Below are 24,366 nucleotides of genomic sequence, written 5' to 3'. Positions count from 1 at the left end.
CTATTAGATTTAATGGCATCTAAACGAAATGCTTAACATGTGAAAGAGCAATGAAAGAAAAGGCAGACCAGCGAAATAAGGTAAAGCTCTTGCCTGTAAACATGGAAAGAAGCCTGGTGTAAATAACATATGGCTTGAATCATCACACTGAAGATGTCGTCCTGTATAAAGGCAAGCAGCCCCACTTAATTGCCATTTCTGTGGTTTCTCTCTGCCTTCTTCAAGAATAGAGGGAATCAACAGCGGAGAATTTAGATCAGATTTACAAGGTCATCGGCCTCTAAGTTCTCAAACACCTTTGAACCAATTCCAGGAATTTGGCTTTGAAAATTTCCTCTTAGAATCTTCTCCGGTTCTCTCCTGCTGATGAATCCATTATCTGCTGAGCTTTGCCTTCTAACCTCTTTACTTTATCAGTTGACTTAGCACTTCACCACAAAACCACTCACAATCCAAAATTATAAAGCCTAGTACATCAAAATATATTAAGTCCCCTATATGATGAAGACAAGTAGCAACAGCCTTCCTCATTTCGATTTTCGCCTTATTATCATGTCGAGATCGAATCCTCCGAGGTGGGACTTTAACTTGGCATAGATCAGCAAAACTCTTTCCACTTCATAACTGGCTTGTTATAGTTCTCTGATCTCCAATCAGATAAAATTTATATAAGATCATTGCAAAGCTGATAAACCTGAGGAACTCTCTGGAGAACAGTCTTGCTTGTTTTTCGGATGTGATGGGTGAGTTTAGTGACTGATGCAGATGATCATGTATCAACAGTAAACACAAATGGATAGAAATCAATGTAGCCATTAAATTTGTCTCTCAGTTTTTGTATTGAATTCAGTGTGGCCTGCAAGTTCCGAGATGTTTGATTGACTTTGTCATAGTGTGAGGACTATTGCTACATTGGGTAGCATGCATTGCTGGACTGCCCTTTTCGAGTTGGACAGAATAAACCCAAGCCAATATTGAAAGTCCCCTTCAATCTCCATTGGAGTCTTTGGTTCTCTGTTGCTTCGCTAAACTGGATATGATCAGGAAAAATGAGGCACTCCCATGGCCCGGAAACATGAGATGATGAAGAGAATAGAACTCATGCTGACCGGCAAGATTCCATACTGACATCTTTGTATCTTCATCTTTGAAAGTCTTTATCTTCATCCCAATTGTTCTAACAGCTTGTTCAACTGGATTTACCAGGGTCCTCCCTTGTCCAATGCCATATTTTAATCATGTTAACATAATTAAAATATAAAATATAATTAAATTAAATTTATATATTATTTTTATATCATATTGTCGTATTATAATTACAATCATAAGCGTACTTCTAACTTTGTCATTCATTGAAGGAAGACAACGAAGCATCCTATAAAGTAAGAAGAACTAGGCACTTGAGTGTTGGACAAATTAGCCTCTTTTTATGGGATCTCATTGTTCCAACAGGACACCAACAATCGTATTGAAGTTTGACTTTTAATTCAGTAAAAACATGGTTGGATAATTTTTAGAATTTTTATTTAAAAATTTAGGGTAAAAGAGTTTTTTTATTTCAGAATATATATTACAATTTATATAAATATAAAAATATAAAATATAAAATATTGATTTTATTAATTTTATAATTTCTATTAAAGTTTTAAATATAATTATTTTTATATTATTTTATTATATCATATTTAAAATTATCAAATTTAATATTTTTTGATAAAAATTATAAGAAATATTACATGGCTCGAGTGATGTGAATTTACGGTGCAATCAGGGCCGTAGAAAATTTCTGCTTAGTTCGGACCCCAGTAAATGTCACGATTTCATTTCCAAGATAGAACAATTATGACACTGGCTATTAATATTCCTCAAGATTTTCTTATATGATAAATTTGAATAATTGAAACACACATCTTATTACCACCAGATTTTACAAGCATAACATGGTTAATATTACAAAAGATATCTCTAAAATGTAATAATATATTGAGAAAATATTAAAAATTATCCTTGAATTATTAAAAAAATCTAATGTGATATTTAGATTTAAAAATTTTTTAATGATATTTGAATTATAAATTTGTTAATTAAAATGATGTTTGAAATATTATTTATATATCATATGTCATCATTTAAAGTTAATCACGTTAAAAATAAATATTAAATTAATTAACAAATTCATAATTCGAATATCAAATTAAATATTTTATTATAATTTAAAAATAATTCATAACATTAATCCAAATATACTTAATACAATATTTAAATTTTAAAAATATATAATATAATACTTAAATTATGAATCTATTAATTGATATAATACTTACTTTTAACATGATTAATTTTAAATGATAACATATAATGATAAAATAATTTTTTAAATATCATATTAATTAATAGATTCATAATTTAGATAATATATTATAATTTTTTTAAAATTTAGATATAATATTAAATATTTCACTGTATTTCAAATATCATTCATATCATTTAGCATATATAATAGGATCATAATTATCCCCATAATTATCCCCTTTCTGAATTTTTTTTCACAAACAGTTACGAAAAGAAAACAAAGTTTGACGGAGCAAGAAAAGAACACAATGGGGTAAAAATTTTGCTCTTTTTCACCATGAAAGTTTCTCTACTATGAGCTCCGAACACTTTACCCAAATTAAAAATATAAATAATATATTAATATTTGTAAATTATTTAAATTCGATTTGATTATTATCATATCGAACTCAAACTTGAATAACACGTTTATTTATTAAATTAAATTTAAATATTTTTATACTTGACTTGAATAATTTACAAATTTAATTAAATTTTTATATTTTAATATATTTTAATTATTTTAATTAATAAAATATTTTAAACTTGAACTCGAGTTTGAACACAAATAATTAAACTTATTTTTACATATTAATCTAAATTAATCGAACGAACTTGATTAACTCAATTTTTATCTCGAATCGATCTCGACTTAAAAATATAAAATTCGATGAAGCTCAAATCAAGTTTTGATATTCAAATTTGAAGTCGAACTCAAATTCAAACTTGAGCTTAATGCTATATTGACTCAAATTTGATTGATTACATCCTAGATGGCGCCTTGCTCACAGATAAATTTTGCAAGCTGATATCATGATTTTGGCAACTTTTAAGTGGAAAATGGAAACCCCAAAAGAGATTTGGGCAGTGGCAGGCAGCCTCCTAAAATCCACATGACAAAAAGCTAACCAGCAAGTCCGAGGTTCACTATCAGAGCACCAATGCCATAAAACTTCACATAATGGTAGAGATAGGACCACAAACATGGTAGTATCTATTTTTGGATGCCACTGACAAAGTAAAATTCAAATGAAAGTGACTTGAAAACCCAGGCAAGATATATATATATATATATATATATATATATATATATTTATCTATATGGTAATATGGATAAGAGCTTGGTATGGCCACAGGATGGCCATTGATAACAAATAACTGAATGTTTATCAGCAGATGGAAACCTCTGAAAAATACAACTAGAATGGCAGTTAATGCAGAATTATAGCATTGCAGACAAATAAAAAAGTCCAAACTTCGATCATATCCGTATATCACAGCCATAGGAATCAAGTCTCTAATAACCTAATAGGATGCAAATGACTCTCAAGTTTTTTATATGACAATGTAAGAAAAAGAGATGTCGAAAGCAACTGACGAAGAGCTTAGCAGAAAAAAGCAAACAGTTATCAAATATACCATGAGTAAAGATGTTTGACGTGATCCCAAGGTTTAACCCAATTAGTTCATGCAATCACTTAATATCCGTCTAAGGGTCAAATCTCTTTGATGTAGTGTCTAATAAAAAATAAATCAAAATATTTTGTAACTTATTTGATCGGAATTTTATATGGATATCCCTCTAATGTTTCACATTAGTAAATTGAACAGAAACTCCTTGTAATCTGAGAGAAAAACCCAGATAATATGAAGAAAATATAGGGACAAGAACCTGCAAATATGCCAGGCATTACAGCAGCTGAAAAAATTTAGAAGGAAAAAGGAAAAACGATTAATACCCTATTGTTTGATGTACCACTACTGGCATGCCTTGCTGGAGATGCATGGTGCATTAATTGGAACCCACCTTCTGGTGTATATATCCCATGATCTGATTTTACACCTCACTCAAATGCCAAGAAAGGAACCTAAATTTTCACTATTAAAATAAAATAGAAAAAAAAATCAAATCTCAAACTTTATATAAAATCCCTTGCTCACTCTGAATATGTATATTTCAAATCAATAACCCGCGTTAGTGCTATATGGTCAATTTCCTTGTAAGCTGACATGGTAATGAGGCAGTTGTATCAAATTCACAAATCCTTCACCTGCTTGCGCAAATTCATTCACCCTATATTATAACTTCTGATATCTGAATAACAGATCACCTAGGCAGCAATTCCTGAATAAGAAACAAACAAATAGATGAATTAATAAATGCAGCAAGCTGGCATTCACCTCTCAAGCTTCAACATATCAGCATAAATAAAATGTTTAGAATCAAGCTCAAGTATCTGAACGTAAAAAAAATTGTCTTTCGGTGATTCAGTCCTACGAAATTAATAATATTTAGATTATTGAAATTCCAGTCTCCATGATAGAGTGTAGGAATGATACTAATTAAATTTGATTATTTCTTCTGATTTATTTAAAACAATATCAAATTCATACAGGCCCCAAGAAAAAGTTCTGACAAATATTCATTGATGCAAACTGTTTAAAAAGCAAGCATAAATGCAAGGAGGTTGGATGAAAAAAATGACACTTATGGATTCTATCAGGGTGCCACAAGAAAAGTAAACAGTAGGCTGCCCTTGCAGGAGGTGATTCAGACATGACACATGACTAAAGATAATCTTCAGAGTGTATTCCACAACAACTGTTAAATGGCAAAACAAGTATGATCTCCATCTTAAATTCAAACTCCATGAACTTCAAACAAATCAGTTCCCCCTTAAACTAATGACCTTATCTTTGTTCTTTTTGACTCCCTCCGCTAACCAGATGCCAAGAAACTAGTTTATGTTATAGTACCTAACATCATAGACACCAAAGCTATGGGTTCAAACATCGAGAAACTATGACTGCAATTAACTTCCAGCACAGGGAAATTTTCATCTAGAGTCAAGAAAGTTCAGCTGAAACCTTTAAGTTGGAAGTAGTTAATTCTATCCCGGTGAATCTTGAGTAGAACTAACCTAAAGTCAGAGGCTATTCTAAAGGTCCACTTCATGAAACTAAAGAGAATATTACCTCTGTTCGACTGTCTACTTGTGATACTGTAACTTCCAACATAATCCTCAGAGGTTCTTGCAGTAACACCTGAGGATATATTGCCAAGCCCATAACTGAACGAGCTAGAATCATCTAAGTCAGGAGCTGCAGACCGCCAAGTTGAGTCACCATAAACTGAGCCACTGCGATAAAGGTCCCCATAGGACCCCTCAAAATTTTCAGTTGACCCAGGAAATGATGATGTTGGAGCTGCAACAGTGCTACTGTTTCTTCCATATCTTCCCCCTCCCAAACCATAGTTGTCATTAGTACTTCCATAACCAGCCCTCACACCAGTATAGCCAGAACCATTCCCTCCACTTTGTGCAGGAGGAGAAGGGCTCCAATTAGCCCCACTTCCTAAAGAACCAAAACTCCCACTTCCAGTCCCCAAGTAACCACCAGGGCTGGAAGCATTTGTGACATTGTTAAGGCCTGCATTTCCCCAGACATTCTGAGTAACAGAGCTCAAAATAGAATCATTTCTTCCACTTCCAACATCATAGCCAATAGGAGTGTTATACCTGTTTGAATTCCCACTATAATAGGGGCTAATTATCTGCCCGTATCCAAGATTGTTGCCAAAATTGGAACTCCCACCATAGCTTGGGCTCATTCCTGGTTCCATATTCATACCTATTCCATAGCCACTGGTACTAAATCGAGGAAACCCACTTCGACCGCTAGCAAGAGGATTAAATCTACCATCCATCCTGACTCCGAAGCCTCCAAGTGGGCTTAGATTATATCCCTGAGCATAACTATTGAGGAAGTTGGCAGCCCTACTCAAACCATAATTATATCCAAGCACAGGGCTGCAGCTGGGGCCTGGAGAGAGTTCTTTAGGAACTGCCCTCTTGACCTCAACCAATTTCCCGTTGAGTTCATGAAATCTTTTATACAGGACTCTGTCTACCGCTTCCTCTGAATCATAAGTGATGAAGCCAAACCCTCTCGGCCTCTGCGTGTTCTGATCATACATCACCACAACATCAGTAATTGTACCAAACTGATCAAAGTAGATTTTAAAGTCACCCTCAGTGACCGTAGATGCTAAACCTCCAACAAAAATCTTTTTTGTGCGTCCAGGACTGGGAGATCCAGTGATGCCACTCATGTTCCTGTTTAGAATGTGTTGATTGTCCCTAGGAACAGCCTTCTTTGCCTCAACCTGAAAATTGAGCAGACAGCAAGTTTAATCAAACAATTGAGTCACAGTTTCTGTCCCAAAGTAGCAATTGGATAGAAATTCACTCAAACAAGATCATATTTCTGTTTTTTTGGCCAGAAACAAAATCATATCAAGTCAATGTCACAAAATAGTTTAAATTCATTACTTGGTGTCCACAGAAAGGGGAAAATTTGGCAAACTTTATCTAACTGTGATTATCACAAATCTCTAATTTGTTGAGGACAAACAGCATTCCTCCTCTATAGGCATTTTCTAGTAGTATTTTAGACCAAAAGAAATATATATAGAGTCCCAATTAAACCTGTAATGTATAAAGGATAATCATAATCAAGGCTCTCACCGTGCGACCATCAATCATATGCTTATCCACAATTACCCTCTCAGCAACTGCAGGATCAGCAAAGACAACAAAACCAAAGCCACGGGCACGACCTGTGACACGATCTCTCATGATCATTGCCTCCACCACTTCTCCATATTTCCTGAAATACTCCTTGAGACGTTCCTCATCAGTGCCCCAAGATATCCCACCAATGAAGAGTTTACCAAGATCTGATTCCATCTTATCTGCAATCACCATCATCAACCACCAATTTCAATGAAAAATCTGAACTTTTCTCAAAACCAAGTACCACAATTGGATTCAAAGATTAAAGTTTCAAATTCAATCAGAATTCTAACACCAATTGAATGAATGCAACTCCTTCACAACTTAAAAAACCAATCCTGAATTATACAATTATCATCAGCAGCTAAAAAGGATCCATCCTTACGTAGAAAAAAATAAAACAGATCAAAATGTGAACAATAACAGCAATCAAACAGGAAAATTAAAAGAAACAACATACCCTTTGTTATGAATTACAGACAGAATCTGATCAAAGACAAGGTGGGTAGTTGTCAAATCCAATCTAGGATCATATGAAAGCTTCATGCACCAATCAGGAAACAACCCAAGATTCCTGACAATCAAAAAAATTTAAAATTGATACCAAATTATGAGGATCAAGTCAAAGGAAAAGTCTGGGAAAGATCAAGATACATAGAGAAACAGATAGAATACGAAAAAGGGAGAAACTTTACCATCTTGGAAATGACCCAGAAAAGAAAATGCTAAGGGGATTAAGATTTGAGATGAGAAATGATGACAATGGAAACAGAAGAGGAGGCTTCGTTGTTCTTCTTTTTTTTTTTTAAATCTCTCTTTAAAAAGACTTTTCTCTCTTCTCCTCTCTCTCCTCCTCTGTTTCTTTTCTTTCTTGGTTATTCCACTCCTCTTAATTAAATCAAAAGAAATGGAATTTGAGGAGAGAGGTGGGGAGAGAAGTGAGAGAATATATTTGGACAGAGAGACTGAGATTGGCATTTCTCTAGTGTAAGAATATTTGGAGTTGCCTGAAGACTTATGCCAGGAGATGGTGATTATCCTTTTTTTTTTCTCTGACAGAAAATTAATAGTAAAAATCTTGTTTTGATTTTATTTGTGAGATCTAGTTTGTATTAAATATTTATAAAATACGAAAATTAATTATCATAATTCATGTTAATAAATTAAATATAATTTTTTATTATTTTAAATTTATATATAATTTTAATTAAAATTTTAAATCGATTACTTTTAATATTTTATATTATTATATTATATTTAAAATTATATGATATATTAAGCAAATGACATCTATTCCTGGGTTGGATGGCATGTTGTAATCAAATCATGTTTCAACTTTTGCATTGTTAATCTTGAAACAGACTTTTGGACAACTTTATTAGACCTTAGATTTGCATTATTTTATTTTAATTTTTTTATTGGATATATTTATAGACAAGTTGATCCAAAATTTTGGGATGCTGTTGTTTTCTAAGTTCATGTTACAATGAACCTGATCGAGTCTGGCTGGCTTCAGACCACACATAAAATTAGTGGAGTTAGAACTTACAAGTTCGTCCCATATTTATTTTATTTCTCATCTTTTCCTTCTTTTTTTTTTTCTAACAAAAACCACAAAGGATTACACAACACTATCAAATTATTACAATTTCATGACAAAGATCATGTCTTGTTCTGGATTGTTTGAAGTCTCCAAAAGTTATCTGATCTTGAACCTCTTCAATTGACATTGAGGTTTGAGTTATGAACATAATTATACACAAGTCCAATCCCATGTTTTGTTTTGTTTAGGACATCTGGATTTGATGCATTCACTAGAATTGAGTTATGGACATAGTCATTCAGTTCCAAACCAAGTTGAACCATTATAACAGATTGATGATCCCAAATGGCCAAATCCCACTATTTTTTTTTTCCATCTACTTCTCAATGACAGAAAATTCACAGTATTGAATAAATAACAAATAAAGCAGTCTTACTTTTTCTTTCATAATTTATAAATTCAGGTTGCAGCAGAAAAAGTATTGTTTGAACATGTTCACCTGCCATTATGATTAATGATGATTGCCTTTGTTGTTTTTCATATTAGAGTACAGAAATGGGGTATGGGAGAATAGGAAAATGCAGCCTGATGAACAGTTTTCAGCCCGGAAGAGCTGTGCATAGGAAATGTCTTTGGTAAACCACAGCTAAAAGTAAGCAGTTTATCTAGATTGCCATGTATAAGCTTTTCTGATTCATTTGATTCTCTTTATAGTCAGATGTCTTTGGCAATTCATGTATCCATGTTTGTCTATTTCATTTTTAACAAGTGTAAAATATAAAAATTATCATGTCATAATTTATGTGAACACTCCAAATGCAAAATTTCGTATTATCACGAGACTCATTCTGCAGCCTGTGTCATCCCGTTCTGTTGTGTTTGAATGCCTATCTCTTTGTAATGCAATTGGTTCCATGGAATACTTATAAACATGCTTGAATTCGTGTTTGATATGTGGACCGATGGGAGTAAAATGATTGTTGAACATGTCCAAGCTCTGGATATGCCTCAGCCTTGTGCAGTATGATATCAAGGTAGATACAGCTCCATGTCGTGCTAAGCGAAGAACTTCAAGCTTTTGGAGCATGCAAACGGCATCTGCATCTATTACCCTTCTAATTAAGATTCAGATTTTCAAGCCTTATTTCTACTGCAAATTGCACTTGACACCTTCAGGCTTATGCAAGCAGGGATTTTGTGCCAAGTCATTAACTCCTTTTGAGTTCCTTGTTCATGTCTCACCTCCCATACAGACTATGGTTAATAGAGGAACAACTGCAATGCATGTTAGCCCCTTCAGAAGCAGATCAAAATCTCCCCTTCTCTGCATCTTTGGACTACTTTCTTCGGTCATCCGAAACTTGCTTAAAGGATACTTCAATCAGGCAACTTGATAGAATCACAATGCATCATTGTTCCTCCTTGTTTTGATATATCAGATAAGGACATTTTCTGTCTTAGTTTCCAAAGCAATATTACTGAGACACCGTCACTAACTTGCTCACAATCTGTTGGTTGCTGATAACAGCTTTGAGCTATCATAGTCTCTTCTGATGAAGCTGCAGAATCACGCGCTAAGCGTCTAAATTTTTTTTTCTTTCTGGATATCATCATACTATTAGTAGTTTAATTATTTTTTGGTTGAAGAAATTCATGAGAAACATCATGATCAAGGAGTAAGTGATCAGAAGTTTTTGGACAAGAATAATGTCCGTCTTTGGAACATCCATGGACTAATTTGTTTTTTTTTTTTCTTTTTCACCATGAAACCTCGTGGTATGAAGCCAAGAAGCAGCACATACATTGACAAGCACAAAGCAACAGGCATATGGACAAGTTAACTTACTTGATGTATCAATATTTTACCATTTCTTTCTCTTAAATTTACCTGAACATGCATAAACAGATTCATTTTCCTAACTAGCTGATCTTTGGGGATGTCAAATTCATCATTTCTAGGAACTCGAGGATTAACTTATTTGATTTATACAGCTATTTTAAGAGTAAGCATCTAGCTGGTTGGAAGTTTAAATCTCAACACCTGTAATTTTTTTTTTATATTTTTCTTAGACACCTACATAAAAAAATTTCATTATTAATGGGAATATACCAATCTGTAAGAAAGCACTAGAAATTTATTTGATCTAAAGTTCAATTATCAGCTTTCAGGCATCCTGGAAAGACATTATCCCTTGAAGTATTGAATTTAAAACTGTTTTTTTTCCTGGAATTAAAGGTTTCTGTTTCACTTGCAACATGCAAAAAATCAGACTTCCTCTTTATCATGACTCAGTAAATTCAACTCTAAAGCTAGCAATTTCCATTTATATGGTTGGTTCTGTTTATCTAGGAATCTTATGCAAAATATAAGACACTTCAAAAAAACAAAAAAAATCAGGTTCCATGTTTGATTTATGAACATAAATTTCATCGGTTCTATGATGTCCCCAAAACAGGAAGCCAAAGATCAAGCATTAGAGGCCACATCAACAAAGATGATTTTCTTGTCTTTCTTTTAGTTGGTTGTTTATATAAAAATATTTTAAAGATTATTTTTTAGATAGAATTAAAAAAATGGAAACTATGTTTCTACACAAAACCCTATATCAAGTTATTTAAAATTTGCTTTTGGCTAAAAAGTCAGCCTAATGGACCGTTTTTATGTCATTAGCTTTTGTCAGGGGCATGCTTGAGTCTAAAGGGTAAAATAAACCTTTTATTTTAGAGTGTTAGTCACCTATTAATCAGGGGCAAGTTAATTAATTTGATTGAGTTAATATGTTGAGTCGACTTGAATTCTCAAGCTTCACGTCAGGTCGATCATTTTAACTGATCATCTGGTGGCACACGAAAATGTTGATGTGTCATTCTCTAATTTAATTGTTGATTGCTGGCTCAATTCAAATGGGTGACGACAACCCTAACCTTGTTACTTGGAGCTTAGACCACCTAAACCAGTACTTTCACCACAGGTATGTACTATCAAATAATTTCAACTTTTCATATCTTCTTTTCATTTGTTTCTTTTCCACTTCTTGTGGAGCACTAACTTGAACGTTAAAATACAAATATTGAAAAAACTTTGAACATTTGCTACTAACTGACCTTCTACACTGTAATTTCAGGTTTTGGCATTCATCAAGACAGCTCAACACCAACAACCTTTTAATTTGAGATTATATTTAGAGTTGAAAGTTTCTCCCATACTACTAATTGGAGGCATATTAATGCTGTGTATTCCAATATTAGTAGAGAACAATATACACTCAGATTCTGCAGAGTATAACTAAATATTAAATGAATTTATATTATATAAAGAAAGATCATTTTCTTAACTGTTTAAATTTAGAATATAGTATTTTCCAATAAAAGAAAAAGAATAAAGCATTTCTCTAAGTTTGTTAAAAGGAAATGTGAAACCCCAGCAGAGCACTCACAAACTTTGATGCCAAATTCTCCAACTTTTTTCTTTTGGAAATGGAAAACCAGTCAGGCCAGACCATGGCCAGGCTATGGCAATAAGTGTGAGAGCAATACAAAAAAGGTCTCTATGTCACCCAACTGCCTATAATAAAATATGTTATCTGTTCATCAAAACATAGCTTGTTCTTCATAGCCCCATTCAACCCTTTCCAACGTCCTCTAGGTGATTTCTAGACGATTTTTGATTTGAGTGTTGGAGCACAAACATAGAAAATATTTTTTGATTTTATCTTTAACTGGTCTCTTTCTCTCTTGATTTCAAGGTCTTTCTTTCAACTCGAAGATTAGTACAAACAATACAAGAAACCCTTTTTGAGTTGTATTTTGCTTTGACTTGCACTTCAAATACAACCCAAATCTCAATTGATCTTATCTTAGTTTTGAAGTTTGAAGTTTGACATTTAAGCTGAAAAAAATAATAAAAAGATGAGGAATTCATGTTCAAGAAACCAAAAGTTTACACACAATCTTTCTTCCCATTCAAACTTGGATATTGTGAAAACATTATGTACAAATTAAACTTATATTTAGGGTTCATATGGAAGCTTGCGGAAAGGCTCCCACCGCATTGAAAGATGCGTTTTATATACAGATATATGACTGAAAAATCCAATAATAAAATGCATCTTCTAGTACAGTGCGAGCCGAACTTCCAAATTATCCTACTTGAAAGAGAATTTTAAGAGGACAACCACTAATTTGGATGCAACACTAGGATTAAAAACTATTAACAATACAAAAGATCTATGCCTAATTGCGTCGATACACTACACTGATAATCCTTGGTCATGAAGGTACGCCATGATCATCATTTTCGTCATCATCAAGTTCATCGAAAAATGGATCCTTAAGCAGCTCTGCCGCAGAAGGTCTTGCCCTAGGCTGAGCAAGGCATCTTTCAATGAATGCTTTCACATCCGGGTCTCTAACCTTGCTCATGGCCTGAGGCCTCATCCCGCTTGACACTTTCTTGTAAATTCTGGCCACATTGTCACATTCACTATATGGAATTTCCAGGGTCACCATCTCAAGCACACACATCCCAAATGAGTATATGTCAACAAGTTCTGTGTAATCTTCGTCGTATAACTCCGGTGCCATGAATTCCGGTGTTCCAAGAATTGAATGTGCTGCATGACTCTTCCCCACGATCGCTGCCAATCCCAAGTCACCAATCTTAACCTGTTGAAAATCAAATTGTTCTTCAAATTCCAAAGATTAATGTCAATAAAGGTTGCATCCAAAGTAGATATAATCTATATAAAAGTGTAAACGAATCAATATGAATGAGTTTTACTATGTTACTGATCTATTATAAACTAGCATAAATGAATTGGTACCGAGTCTGCTCACATACCCTAACAGTGAATAAAACTATAAAGTAATTATAAGAGAATTATATTCTCTACCCTTTCATTTTCTTAACTTTTCTTTGCTCTTTCTGAGTGACCAAACAGTAAAAAAAAAAAAAACCCATCATGTGTGAAAAAAAGCATACCTGACCGGTGTTTCCATTAACAAAAACATTGCTGCAATTAAGATCTCTGTGAATAATACAAGGCTCATGTGTATGCAAATAATCTAAGCCTTTCAAAATCTGCTTTGACCATTTCTTCAATGCCTTCATTGAAACTTGCCTGTGTTTTTTCCTGTACTCTCTCAAATTCCCAGAAGTACACACTTCAGTTATGAAATTCAATGTGTTGTGTTCCTCGTCGCGCCAAACATGGTACAATGAAATGATGTTTTTGTTGGTTAATGATCTTAATAATCGAACCTCCGAATAAAGCCTGTCGATCATCGATGGATCGTCGGAGAAATTTCGTAGCTTGACTTGGTTCCATGCAACTTCAATGCCTTCTTCTTGATCAAATGCTCTGTAAACCTTTTTAACTGCCCCGGAACCTAGAAATTCACTGTAACGACCATAACGACCGGTCGGATCGATCTCGACAAACGGCTCCGAATCCTTGTCGGATTGGCCGGGATTGACGCTAGGCATCTGCTCACGAAAATCATTCAAAAATATAAGTGAAAAGATGAAAAAAAAAAAAAAGAACAGCTAAATTTTATAAAAAAAAAAAAAAAAGGAAACTTGAACAAAATAAACAACAAAATTATGAAAAATCTAGATAAAATAAAACCCTTAAAAATATTTAAAAATTTGAAAAAACCCATGAATCCTAAGACGATTTTATTATTAAAAACTAAGGTTTCATGCCAAAATAAAACAGAAAAAAAGAAGGTTTATGAAGAACTCACCATAAAAAAAAAAAAAAGAAGAAGAAAGAGAGAGAGATGAGAAACAGCAGAAACTTTATCTGCCGGAAAAAAGAAAGTGTAACTGAACACGTAACATGAAGAAAATAGAGGGTTTTGAAGAGTGGTATTTATAGGAGAAGTTTACATTAATCATTTGGTGGATTTAACTCTGGTTAATTTATATTAATCATTAAACTATATAGGTTTAATTTATGAATTTTTTTAAAAAAATCCATAATCTTAATATATAAGCACAAATGACAAATATTAAAATTTAAACTCAAAATTTATCAAATTTTCACTTTTAAAATGACAAGAGCTAATTATAATTAATTTGTGAGTTTTTATGCTAAAAACGGATTTAAGAGTTTTGAATCTTTCTAAGATTAAGAAAGATTAATCTTGTAAATGAAGATTAAGATTTTAATAAGCAATGAATGATAAAGAAGAATCTTGTAAATGAAAAAAAAATTTAATATTAAAATTCGTATATTTATATGTATAAAATATTAAAATTTTTATATTTTATTAAATTTTATATAAAAATTATGTTTCATAATTTTAACATAAAAATATAAAATATATTTTTTATTTTATTAAATTTATATATAATTATTATATCATATTTTAAATTATTAAATAATATATTACGAAAATTTTTATAAAAAATAAAGATAGAATATAAAAATTATTTTTAAAAAATTGATTTTATTTGTCTTTTTTGGCAGCTGTCATTTTGGCTTTATCACATTGCAGCGTGTTTTAGGGGGATCTTATCTCGTTTTTTAAGGTTTTGCTGTTTCCTTGAATGTTGGAGATTCTAAAGAAGTCAACTTTGGCGTGTTTTTCTTATATTGAATCATGACCATCCATTTAACCATACGGTGCTTTTCGAGGTGGTTCTTGATTATTTGGACGGCTTGGATGAAAATAGAGAAATCCAGCGATAAGATTGAAGAAGTCTGATTACACGTCTTTGACTTTGAATTTTCATGTTTTGGGCTTTGCCTTTTTCAAAGGAGCAACAATATTTTGGAGTGTGTTTGGTTTGCAAGAAAGTTGTTGAAAGAAAATCAAATTTGGTAAAGTAGTTTTCTTGATTAAGTGTCAAAAATTTAGGCCAACTAGGTAGGAATTTTGGGGCTACCAAATATATATAAGTGTGAATTATACTAAAAAGGTAGGATTAGATTCCAAAAAGAAAAAGAAAATTTCATGTTAAAATTATTGAGTTAATATAAGTAAATAATTTTTTAATTCAATTTTTACACATTAATCGTCAATTTTTTTAATTTCATAAATAAGATTAAGAGAATGTTATTATCTATTAGTCTCATTTCTTTTCTTAATTATTTTTTATTTTTTTAGTATACTCTATAAAGAGCAAGTGTTATTCTATTAGTTTTGCTTATAGAATTAAAAATTTTCGTTGTTAGCGGATGAAATAATTTTATTGATAATAAAATTTTTAGATTTCATAAACAAGATTAATAAGATGACAAATATTTTAGAATATATTAAAAAATAAAAAAATAAATTAAAAGAAAGAAGTTAGATATGTTTTGATCTCTTAACTTTGCTTATGAATTTAAAAAATTTCACTGATAAAATATAGAGAAAATAAATTCTAATTTTATCTCTAATCTAGATTGCTCTCTTTAATTATGAATTTTATGTTGCTCAATATATCCCTTTGTGCATAGAAATAGCACTGCTAAATTTACAAAATTATAATGATTGATTTATAATATGCACACATATATTATAACAACTAAAAAAATAGTGTTAATTTGATCAAATTGTTGTTGAAAAGTCTATTTCTAAACAAATGGAGCCTTGCTGCCCAAGAAAAATAAGAAATAAAAAGTACCACCTTAGAAAAATAATGACATTAATATCAAATATATAAATATTTGTTTTATCTAATGAGCTGAGACACATTAAAGTATGATGGAAGCTTGATTATTTTCTCATTAATGTTAAATTTAAAAATCAATTTTAAAGAATTTGAACAAATTATCTATTAAGAGAAAGTATTATGGTTATATATATATATATATATATTGACAAAAGAACTTAAGAGTATAATTTAAGGAATAACAAATAGTGATAAATAATTATAACTTCAAAAAAAGTATGAAATTATACTAAAACTAAAAATTTTACATTTTATCAATAAATCACACGATTGTTATTATATTTGAATTCGATTCAATTCTTAATACGTAAGACTCAAAATTAATCATTATAATAAGATAATTATTATTTTCTAATTCACCGTTAGACCACAACTATTCCTCACATGGAAAACCCTTAATTCTTGGAATATCAAGAATTATAACTTTATTATATATGACCTATGTCAAAAACTTAAAAAAATAAAAATAAAAAAATTCAAATAAAAAAATAATATCAAAATAATTATATATTAGAAGCTAGGATCCATAGTTATTGAGGTTGGCATTTATTTTTCTTGTGACATTCTAGGCTTTTGCCATCTAAATTATTAAAACATGAAGGAACATGTGATTTTATAGTCCAAGTTGTTATGGCCACCCCTAGTCTTAGCATACAAAATGTTACATGTGAAATTGCATGTGAGACCCATCCATGCATGTTTCAATAATTATTATTATTATTTTTAAAAGGTTGTATTTTGAAGATATATAGAAAAAGGAGTTATAAGTATTGGAATTTGAATTTCAAATTTATTGAATGTCAATTTTTTAAAATGAATGTATGAATTAACTAAGTTAAATTTTGAGTTTATTAATTAATTTCTTTAATGATATTGAAAATTTTCAAAACTAACAAAGCAAAATCAAATCTTAAATTGTACGTTTCACTCTTCTTAAAAATATTAAAATTTAACTTTTAAAAATGTCTAATTTGCAGATTCTTAGATTTCAAAGAAAAGTGATATGGAAGGAGAATATGTAATTCATTGTTTTTGTTGACATTAAGGAATGTAAAATTTTTGTATTTGATTAAAAGAATGTAAAATTATCTAATAATATCTTTTACTATATTGTTTTTGATGATACGTGAATAACTTGTAACATTCATATTATTTAACATGTAAATTGTTCATTTGATATTTTTAATAAATTGTTTTTGTAAAAGTATTTTAGATTTTATTGTACATGTAATATATTTAATAATAAATTTTTATTATAATATAAATTTTTTTTCATATTTCAACAAATACTAAATTTTTAATCTTAAAAATGTTGTTTTTATTGAAATTTAAGAATTCTAATTTTTTTTATATTTTCAATAAAAATAGTATTTATTAAAATTTTAAGATTAAATAAAAAGCAGCACATAAAATTACAACATTTATAAGAAAATACCATTATTTTTTAACATGGAATTAAGTGAGAATAAAAGGGATAAAAATTTTATTTTCTCTTCAAAATCTAGATGAGTGTTTTTTTTTTCTACTACCTTTGACATTGTTTGGATTTTAATATTCTTGACATAAAGAAAAGTTTTTAAACTAAACCAAAAAATAATCAAATAATGAAAAGTTAGATTTCCAAAAAAAAAAAAAAAATTTAGAATCCGTGATCTAAACGTTCTCTCAAAGTAAACGACTACGTGGAAATTTCAATTTAAGGCAAAGTAAAAACTTTAATTGTCATACAAAGAATGTGAGTTTCATATATATCCTTATTTGCCATTTAGGGAAATTTTCTAATTTTGACTTAAAATATTGAATCAAATTCATGAATTACAACACTTTAATGGCAGTTCATTCTAAAAATGTCTAACCCAATTGTCACGTAAAAATTGGAATAGAGACCAAAACTCAAATGTGTTGAGAATCACATGATGACAGGGAAGCATTTTTAATTTTTACAAAGATATAAAATTTATATATATATATATATATATATAACTCTTTTCAAGTCTTTGAATCAACAAAAGAATACCAAGTCAATCTTTTTTTGATATTTTTGACAAGTCTTATTTAAGCAGAGAAAGAATTAATTTTTTTTTTATTTGGGTAAGTTAGAGAAATAAAATATTGTATTTAGATATTATTAAGTAATTGTTTTACCAACCAATCCCAAAAAAAATTAAATGAAAATTTCATTATAACTAAAAAAAAAAAAAAGCAAATCAGATGAAAAATTTTATACTACATAAGCTGAGACCTTCTTAAGAAGTTGCAAACAAGTTACTCACTCAATTCCAATTATATTAATTAAAGAAATGACAAAGTCAAAGATTTGCAAATGCTATTATTTTATAGAAGATTAAAGAATTTATTTTGGATATGAAAATACTAGTGTTTTATTTGGTTGCACTTAGCTATTAATTTCAACTAATCTTATCAAAATAAAATAATATCTTAGCTATTAATTTCAACTAATCTTATCAAAATAAAATAATTTTTTTATTTTTTATTTTTTAGGTTATGATCGGAGTTCAAACAACCGGCCTTCAATTTTGAGAGTCGACTCCAATAACATTAAACCAGCTCATTTGACTATGATTACATATATTTCGATATTTATTTAAACGAAATTCGGATATTCGTTTGATTAGATCCCTCTCAACCTTCATGGTGGGTCACTTTCTGCAAATCACAGTGGCTAAAGCTTAGTGCCCCACCTCACATGGAAGCCCCATAGTTCCCATATGCATTGTTTACAGCTCAAAATTGGTCTATTGCCTTCATCAAGAAGGCAACAAAACAGAGGCAACCGTGGCTATAAAGGCACAATGTACTGCAAACAAAGTGGAAGCAAACTATTGAAATTTAGGCTTATTATTTTGCATAGTCCAGTCATTGGATTGAGTAAAATTTGTTTTTTTCTTATTTTTTGTTAAATTTTTTGGTGTTTAATAATTATTTTAAATTTCGATTAATCTAAAATTGAATCGGATCAAATCTTATAAAAAAATAAACTCTCTCAAACTTTTTTTTTTTATTCATAAAACTCAAAGCTAATATCTTATTTAAAAAAAACTAAATTTCTTATCACCAATACTAACAGGCGTTGATTTTATTTTTTTTAAATATTGATCATAATCTATTCTTTTATCAAAAACTTTTAAAAGTTTATATTACGTAATGATCATATATCCATTTTTTTTTTTGGTTACAATTTATTTCAAGAAAAAAATAGTGTAAAGCACTCATTATACATGAGATCCAAAAAAATATTTATTGAATATAATTTTTTTTTTTTCATTTCTTACAAAAGACTGTTTAACAAATCACACAAATTATATATGAATGTTATAACAAATCTCTTTAAATGTTTCTAAGTTTCTATTTTAATCTATCATTACTTGACCTTATTCGACCTCATTATCTACAATATAATTTTTAAATTATTTTAAATATTAAAATTTAATTTTAAAATAATTACTATCTCTATTTTATTATTAAATATTCTAATAAAAAAGTGAACCTTGATGTCATATTTTTTTGGGTTGGGCTTGGCCCATGAATAATTCTACTTTAATTGAATAAAAGAACAGAAAAAAAAAATCAATTTCTGATATTTATTTGTTAGGGATTTTTTGTTGGTTTATTTTCGTTTTTCACGTTTTAGTTAATCTCTTAAAAGTGAAAAGAATGTCATCGGAAAATATTTCGACGATGGCAATGTCATCGGAAAATCTTTCGACGACGCCATCGCTGAGAACAATAGAATCGGCGATCAATCTCATAGATGTCAAAAAGGAGGAACTCAAGAAAGCGTTCGATCATCTCCAAGCCAACTATTTGCACCTCTGTTCTTTCTCTATCTCTTGGTCCGACCTCGACTCTCACTTCACCGCAATCCAAAACTCTGTAACTCAGCGGTTCCGTCTCCTCGAGTCGCACGAGTCCGTTCACCACCCAGTTGATGCCGTCCCCATTTCGGAGCACACTCCGTGCTCAACTCAACCACTCTCGTCAAAAGAGGGAGACCCATGTGCTCAGAAACCGTCATCTAGACAGGACCGGGTAGACTCAGCCGCTGAGTCGCTGGTGAATCGGCCGTTGATTCAGCTTGTACCATTAAATGGTGAGCAACCATCGTCGTCAAATTCGGTGGGACTGCAATCTGATGGTTCGGCTCCGGCATCCGGCGGTGTTGACTCGGTGGTGACTCGGCCGGAGCTGAAGGAGTTCTGTGAGAGAATGGATGGGAAGGGGTTGAGGAAGTACATAAATGACCATGTAAACGAGCGCGAAGCTATCCGAATGGAGCTTCCAGGTGCTCTAAAGACTGCTATGGATCCTGGGGCAATGGTTCTGGATGCAATGGAGGGCTTTTATGCAGAGAATTCTCAGTCTAAAGGCAATAAAGACCCAGAATTGTTCAGTTTAAGGTGGGTTTGCGTGTTTTTGTTGGAGCAGTTGATGGAAACTGGTCTAAGGTTTAGTGATGAAGTGAAGGAGAGAGCAAAAAAGTTAGCTTTAGAGTGGAAAGGCAAGGTCAAGTTGAGAAAAAATAACTTTTTGGAGACATTGGCGTTTTTGCATTTAGTGGTAACTTATAGTTTGGGAGCTGTGGTTGATAAAGAGGAGCTTGTTGGATACTTTTTTATCATCGCTAGACACCGGCAAGCTACAATGTTGAGTAGGTCAATTGGCTTAGGAGAGAAAGTTCATGGTGAGATTGGTGTTATGCTAGTTTTCCAATGTTTTTATGTCTATTTAAATTTCTTTCATTTTGGGTTATGGCTGATGAGTTTTATCATGAATGCTTGATTTAGATTATTATGTGTGATAGGGTTTTGAGAATTAAAGTTTTCATGTATGGATTGATATGTCAATAAGTCTAGCTGTTAAAGGTATGTGATTCATGGTCATGCTATTGGTGTCTTGGTTGAATGTGATTCTTGGTACCTGCACTTAGATTTATTTGATTTTATAGTTGGTGTTTGTGATCCCTTTTTTCAACTTTTAGTTGGTGTTTGTGCTCCCTTTTTTCAACTTTTTTCTGTGCATTTAAAGTTCTTGTATTGGATACAATAAAAAAAGTTCTTTTATGAGGTGATTTGCCTCATATAAGAGCATGGTCAGATGAGCGTCAGTTATCTAATTTCTGTATCTTATTGGAAATATAAATCCACTGTAATTTGACTCAATTTAATGCCTGAAATCCTGGGGAGCTTTATGATCCTCTGTGATGCTCATGTTGGATGACTGATGCTTTGAATTTTGATGTAATTGCTTACCTGGGAAATGAAGATACTTTTTTTTTGCTATATTAAAATGAAATTTAGAGCTTACTTTGAGCAAGAAAAGTTAGATAGGAGACTTACCTTGATTAAAAGGTTTATGGTAATGGCTTATTCTGGTTGTCACTAACAAGATACGAGTGAAACACATAAGCATGATGACTTCCCAAAAAACCAAAAAAAAAAAAATCATGGATTAAAAAGAAATGAGAAAAACATGAGAGACCTTTTTCTTGCATCAAATCAAATGTGTGCACATATAATATGTAGCATATTGTTTTCTCATTTAAAGAATTAGCCCAAGTTGTAATTCAGGGTCACTGATAATTAATTTCAAGCATATAATTTGCATAATTTTGTACTCCTTTTGAGATTTTGAATTCTCTCCCTCATGCCTGTATTGATCTTGTAGTTTTAGGAGTAGCTTCTGATGCCTATTTTATGTGTTGCAGATTTGATTAAAAAACTGTTAGATAGTGGCAAACAACTACTTGCTGTGAAATTTGTATTTGAATTTGGGCTAGCAGAAAAATACCCACCAGTCCCTCTTTTGGAAGACTATCTGAAGGAGACCCAGAAGCTTGCTAAGCAAGTTTGCAAGGATGGAAAGAACCATCTTAGGTCACAGGTAAACTTTCATTTCCTGCCAACTTTTCAGGGTATGATAATCTAGCATTCAATTTTTTTTTTTTTTAATTACATTTCCTCATGCAGAATGAGGCCACAGCCAGAGAAATTGCTGCCTTGAAAGCTGTAATTAAAGTAATTGAACAGCACAAGCTAGAAACTGAGTATTCACAGGAGAGCCTTCTGAAGCGTATTGAGCAGCTCGAGAAGCAGCAGGCTGACAGGAAACACCCTGTGACAGCTGCCGCTGCCAAGCCTCAGCAGCAGCAGGCAGACAGGAAACACCCTGCAACAGCTCCCACTGCCAAGCCTCAGCAACAGCAGCAGCAGCAGCCAAGTCAGCAGGTCATTCAGCAGGGAAAGAAGAAAAAGAAACAGGCACAGGGAAAGCAGCAGCAGAGTAGCAACAAGCGCCCTAAAACAACTGCATCTGTTGTTCGTATGGCACCCTCATTGGGAGTTGCTGGTTCAAGTTCAGCTGTTCCCCCATTCCAGCAATCTCATCTGCAGCAAGGAGGTTTAATGCAAGACCGTTCTGCTCCATATTTGAGCTTGCCAGCCGGTTCTTATGGCTTGGCAGGCTCCACTCCAGTTAATCCTTATGTAGGCTCGTCAGCTGCGACTGCATTATATGGTTTGGCAGGAGCCCTTATGGGTTTCTCTGTGAATCCAAACCCTGCTGCATCCCATTTATATTCTTATGACAGACCTACTTATGGTGCATATGGTTTACCACCACAATACCACCCATCTTACCATCCACAGTAGCTGTTGTTACTGTTTTGTTGTTGCCTGTGGTATGCTTTTGGATACAGTGCTTGTTGGAAAGCACGCGTGTTTCTTGATAACTGGATTATATTGCGTAAACCAAATTCGGTAACTGACTTTTGTTGACAGATCGAGGCTAAATAGTATTTTATCTAATTTGCTAATTGACCCAAAGATTTATGTAAATTATGATTGTTTTTTTTTTTATGAGATGTTATTAATTTCCATTGTAGAAGGTCATTCTTTCTTTTATTCAATCCTTCAGCCTCCCCTTGCATGGTATGATTGCAGTTTCCTGCAATATTTGTTAGGGAGACTGGATCTCACGAGCCTATCCCAACAGGTAATGGTTTACAACTATTACAGGAGCAGAGTTTTCGATGCTATGTTCTTCTAGATGACTTATATTATTTTTAAATGAAGCACAACTGTAACTTTTTTTTCTATCTTCATGTTACGGTATTCAAAGATAATTGAATATTATAATGATAAGATTAAAATTAATGATAAATAACAATCAAAATGTTCATTTTTACACTTAGACAAAATCGACTGTCCTACGATTTTATTGTTCACATGATTCTTTTTTCCTCCGACCATAAGTTGACCCGTAGGAGGTTTTATTTTTTCCTTTTTATCTTTGTAACTACAGTTTTTGCATCCTTGATTTTTTGTCGAAATTAATGCTCTAGAACTGGTATTCAATGAGTGGCATCTCTATATGGTAATGTCTGATAGCTGGTCGTTTGCTCATCATGGGGTTAAAGCTAGTAGGCTTTTTATATAGTTGTACGTGGTTAAAATTGTCGAAGCCAATCTGAATTTGAGTGAATAAGTGAAAGGGGTTTGATTGTTAAAGTGATTGTGATGTCCCTTTCTTTTGTACCATTATTATTTTTATCCTTTGCTCCATGGCAGTCTCTGAGATGCCGACACAATCACAAAAAGCTCATTCATGAAATTTGCTTTGCCGAAAACAGTTCTAAGGAAAGTGACACTGGCTATTCTTTGAAGAGATTATTTGATAATTTAAAATATAATATAATAATATGATATAAATATGATATAAATGATATAATTTAAAATTTTAATAATAATTATATATAAATTTTTAAAAAATATATTTTATATTTTTATATCAATATAAATTATAACATTTAATTTCATATAAAATATAATATAAATATATAAATTTTAATATTTTATATAATATAAATATATAAATCATCAAATCTACCTTTCAAAACTTACCTCATTTTACTATTCATATCAAACACATTGTTTAATGCTAACGGTATGTAAAAATCGGCATTAGTTTGATTACTGGAGCGTGTAATTCTTTTATCCTAAAGCATTTATCAGAATATAGGATTTTTGTAGATCTAAGGGATTTTAAATATGATGCGAATATAAAAAATATAAAAATGATATAATTTTAAATTTTAATAAAAATCATATAAGAATTTAATAAAAAATTTTATTTTTGATATATTAACATAAATTATAATAATAATTTTTATATTTTATATATATTTGATATAAAATAAATATATAAATTTTACAATAACTTTTTAATAATATATC

The 24,366-nt window shown here is 31.4% G+C and overlaps 3 protein-coding genes across 5 annotated transcripts; 1 reads left to right on the top strand and 2 right to left on the bottom strand.

Moving 5' to 3' along the window:
- Positions 1–3,872: 3,872 nt before the first annotated feature.
- LOC111288720 (heterogeneous nuclear ribonucleoprotein 1-like) lies at positions 3,873–7,972 on the bottom strand. 2 transcript variants are annotated; one of them, XM_022879725.2, is made up of 5 exons: positions 7,604–7,972; positions 7,369–7,482; positions 6,861–7,087; positions 5,308–6,499; positions 3,873–4,456 (listed from the first exon to the last, which is right to left on the bottom strand). In XM_022879725.2, the coding sequence occupies exons 3-5, from the start codon at positions 7,080–7,082 to the stop codon at positions 4,443–4,445; spliced, it is 1,428 nt and encodes a 475-aa protein (XP_022735460.2). In that variant the 5' UTR covers positions 7,083–7,087; positions 7,369–7,482; positions 7,604–7,972; the 3' UTR covers positions 3,873–4,442. The 2 variants fall into 2 exon arrangements, with proteins under 2 accessions (XP_022735460.2, XP_022735459.2); XM_022879724.2 differs by lacking the exons at positions 7,369–7,482; positions 7,604–7,972 and having other exon boundaries at positions 6,861–7,089.
- A 4,402-nt stretch (positions 7,973–12,374) lies between these two features.
- LOC111288724 (putative serine/threonine-protein kinase WNK11) lies at positions 12,375–14,329 on the bottom strand. 2 transcript variants are annotated; one of them, XM_022879727.2, is made up of 3 exons: positions 14,197–14,329; positions 13,433–13,936; positions 12,375–13,116 (listed from the first exon to the last, which is right to left on the bottom strand). In XM_022879727.2, the coding sequence occupies exons 1-3, from the start codon at positions 14,197–14,199 to the stop codon at positions 12,721–12,723; spliced, it is 903 nt and encodes a 300-aa protein (XP_022735462.2). In that variant the 5' UTR covers positions 14,200–14,329; the 3' UTR covers positions 12,375–12,720. The 2 variants fall into 2 exon arrangements, with proteins under 2 accessions (XP_022735462.2, XP_089615581.1); XM_089759455.1 differs by lacking the exon at positions 14,197–14,329 and having other exon boundaries at positions 13,433–14,166.
- A 5,384-nt stretch (positions 14,330–19,713) lies between these two features.
- On the top strand, positions 19,714–23,059 carry LOC111288165 (FRIGIDA-like protein 1). The gene is made up of 3 exons (XM_022878938.2): positions 19,714–20,816; positions 21,840–22,015; positions 22,102–23,059. The coding sequence occupies exons 1-3, from the start codon at positions 19,790–19,792 to the stop codon at positions 22,780–22,782; spliced, it is 1,884 nt and encodes a 627-aa protein (XP_022734673.2). The 5' UTR covers positions 19,714–19,789; the 3' UTR covers positions 22,783–23,059.
- The last annotated feature ends 1,307 nt before the right edge of the window (positions 23,060–24,366 follow it).

The sequence above is a fragment of the Durio zibethinus genome, chromosome 4 (assembly GCF_047325235.1).
Source record: "Durio zibethinus cultivar Kanyao isolate XHJ-2024 chromosome 4, ASM4732523v1, whole genome shotgun sequence".
Classification (NCBI taxonomy): Eukaryota; Viridiplantae; Streptophyta; class Magnoliopsida; order Malvales; family Malvaceae; genus Durio; species Durio zibethinus.
This window is presented reverse-complemented; position numbering and strand designations above follow the sequence as displayed.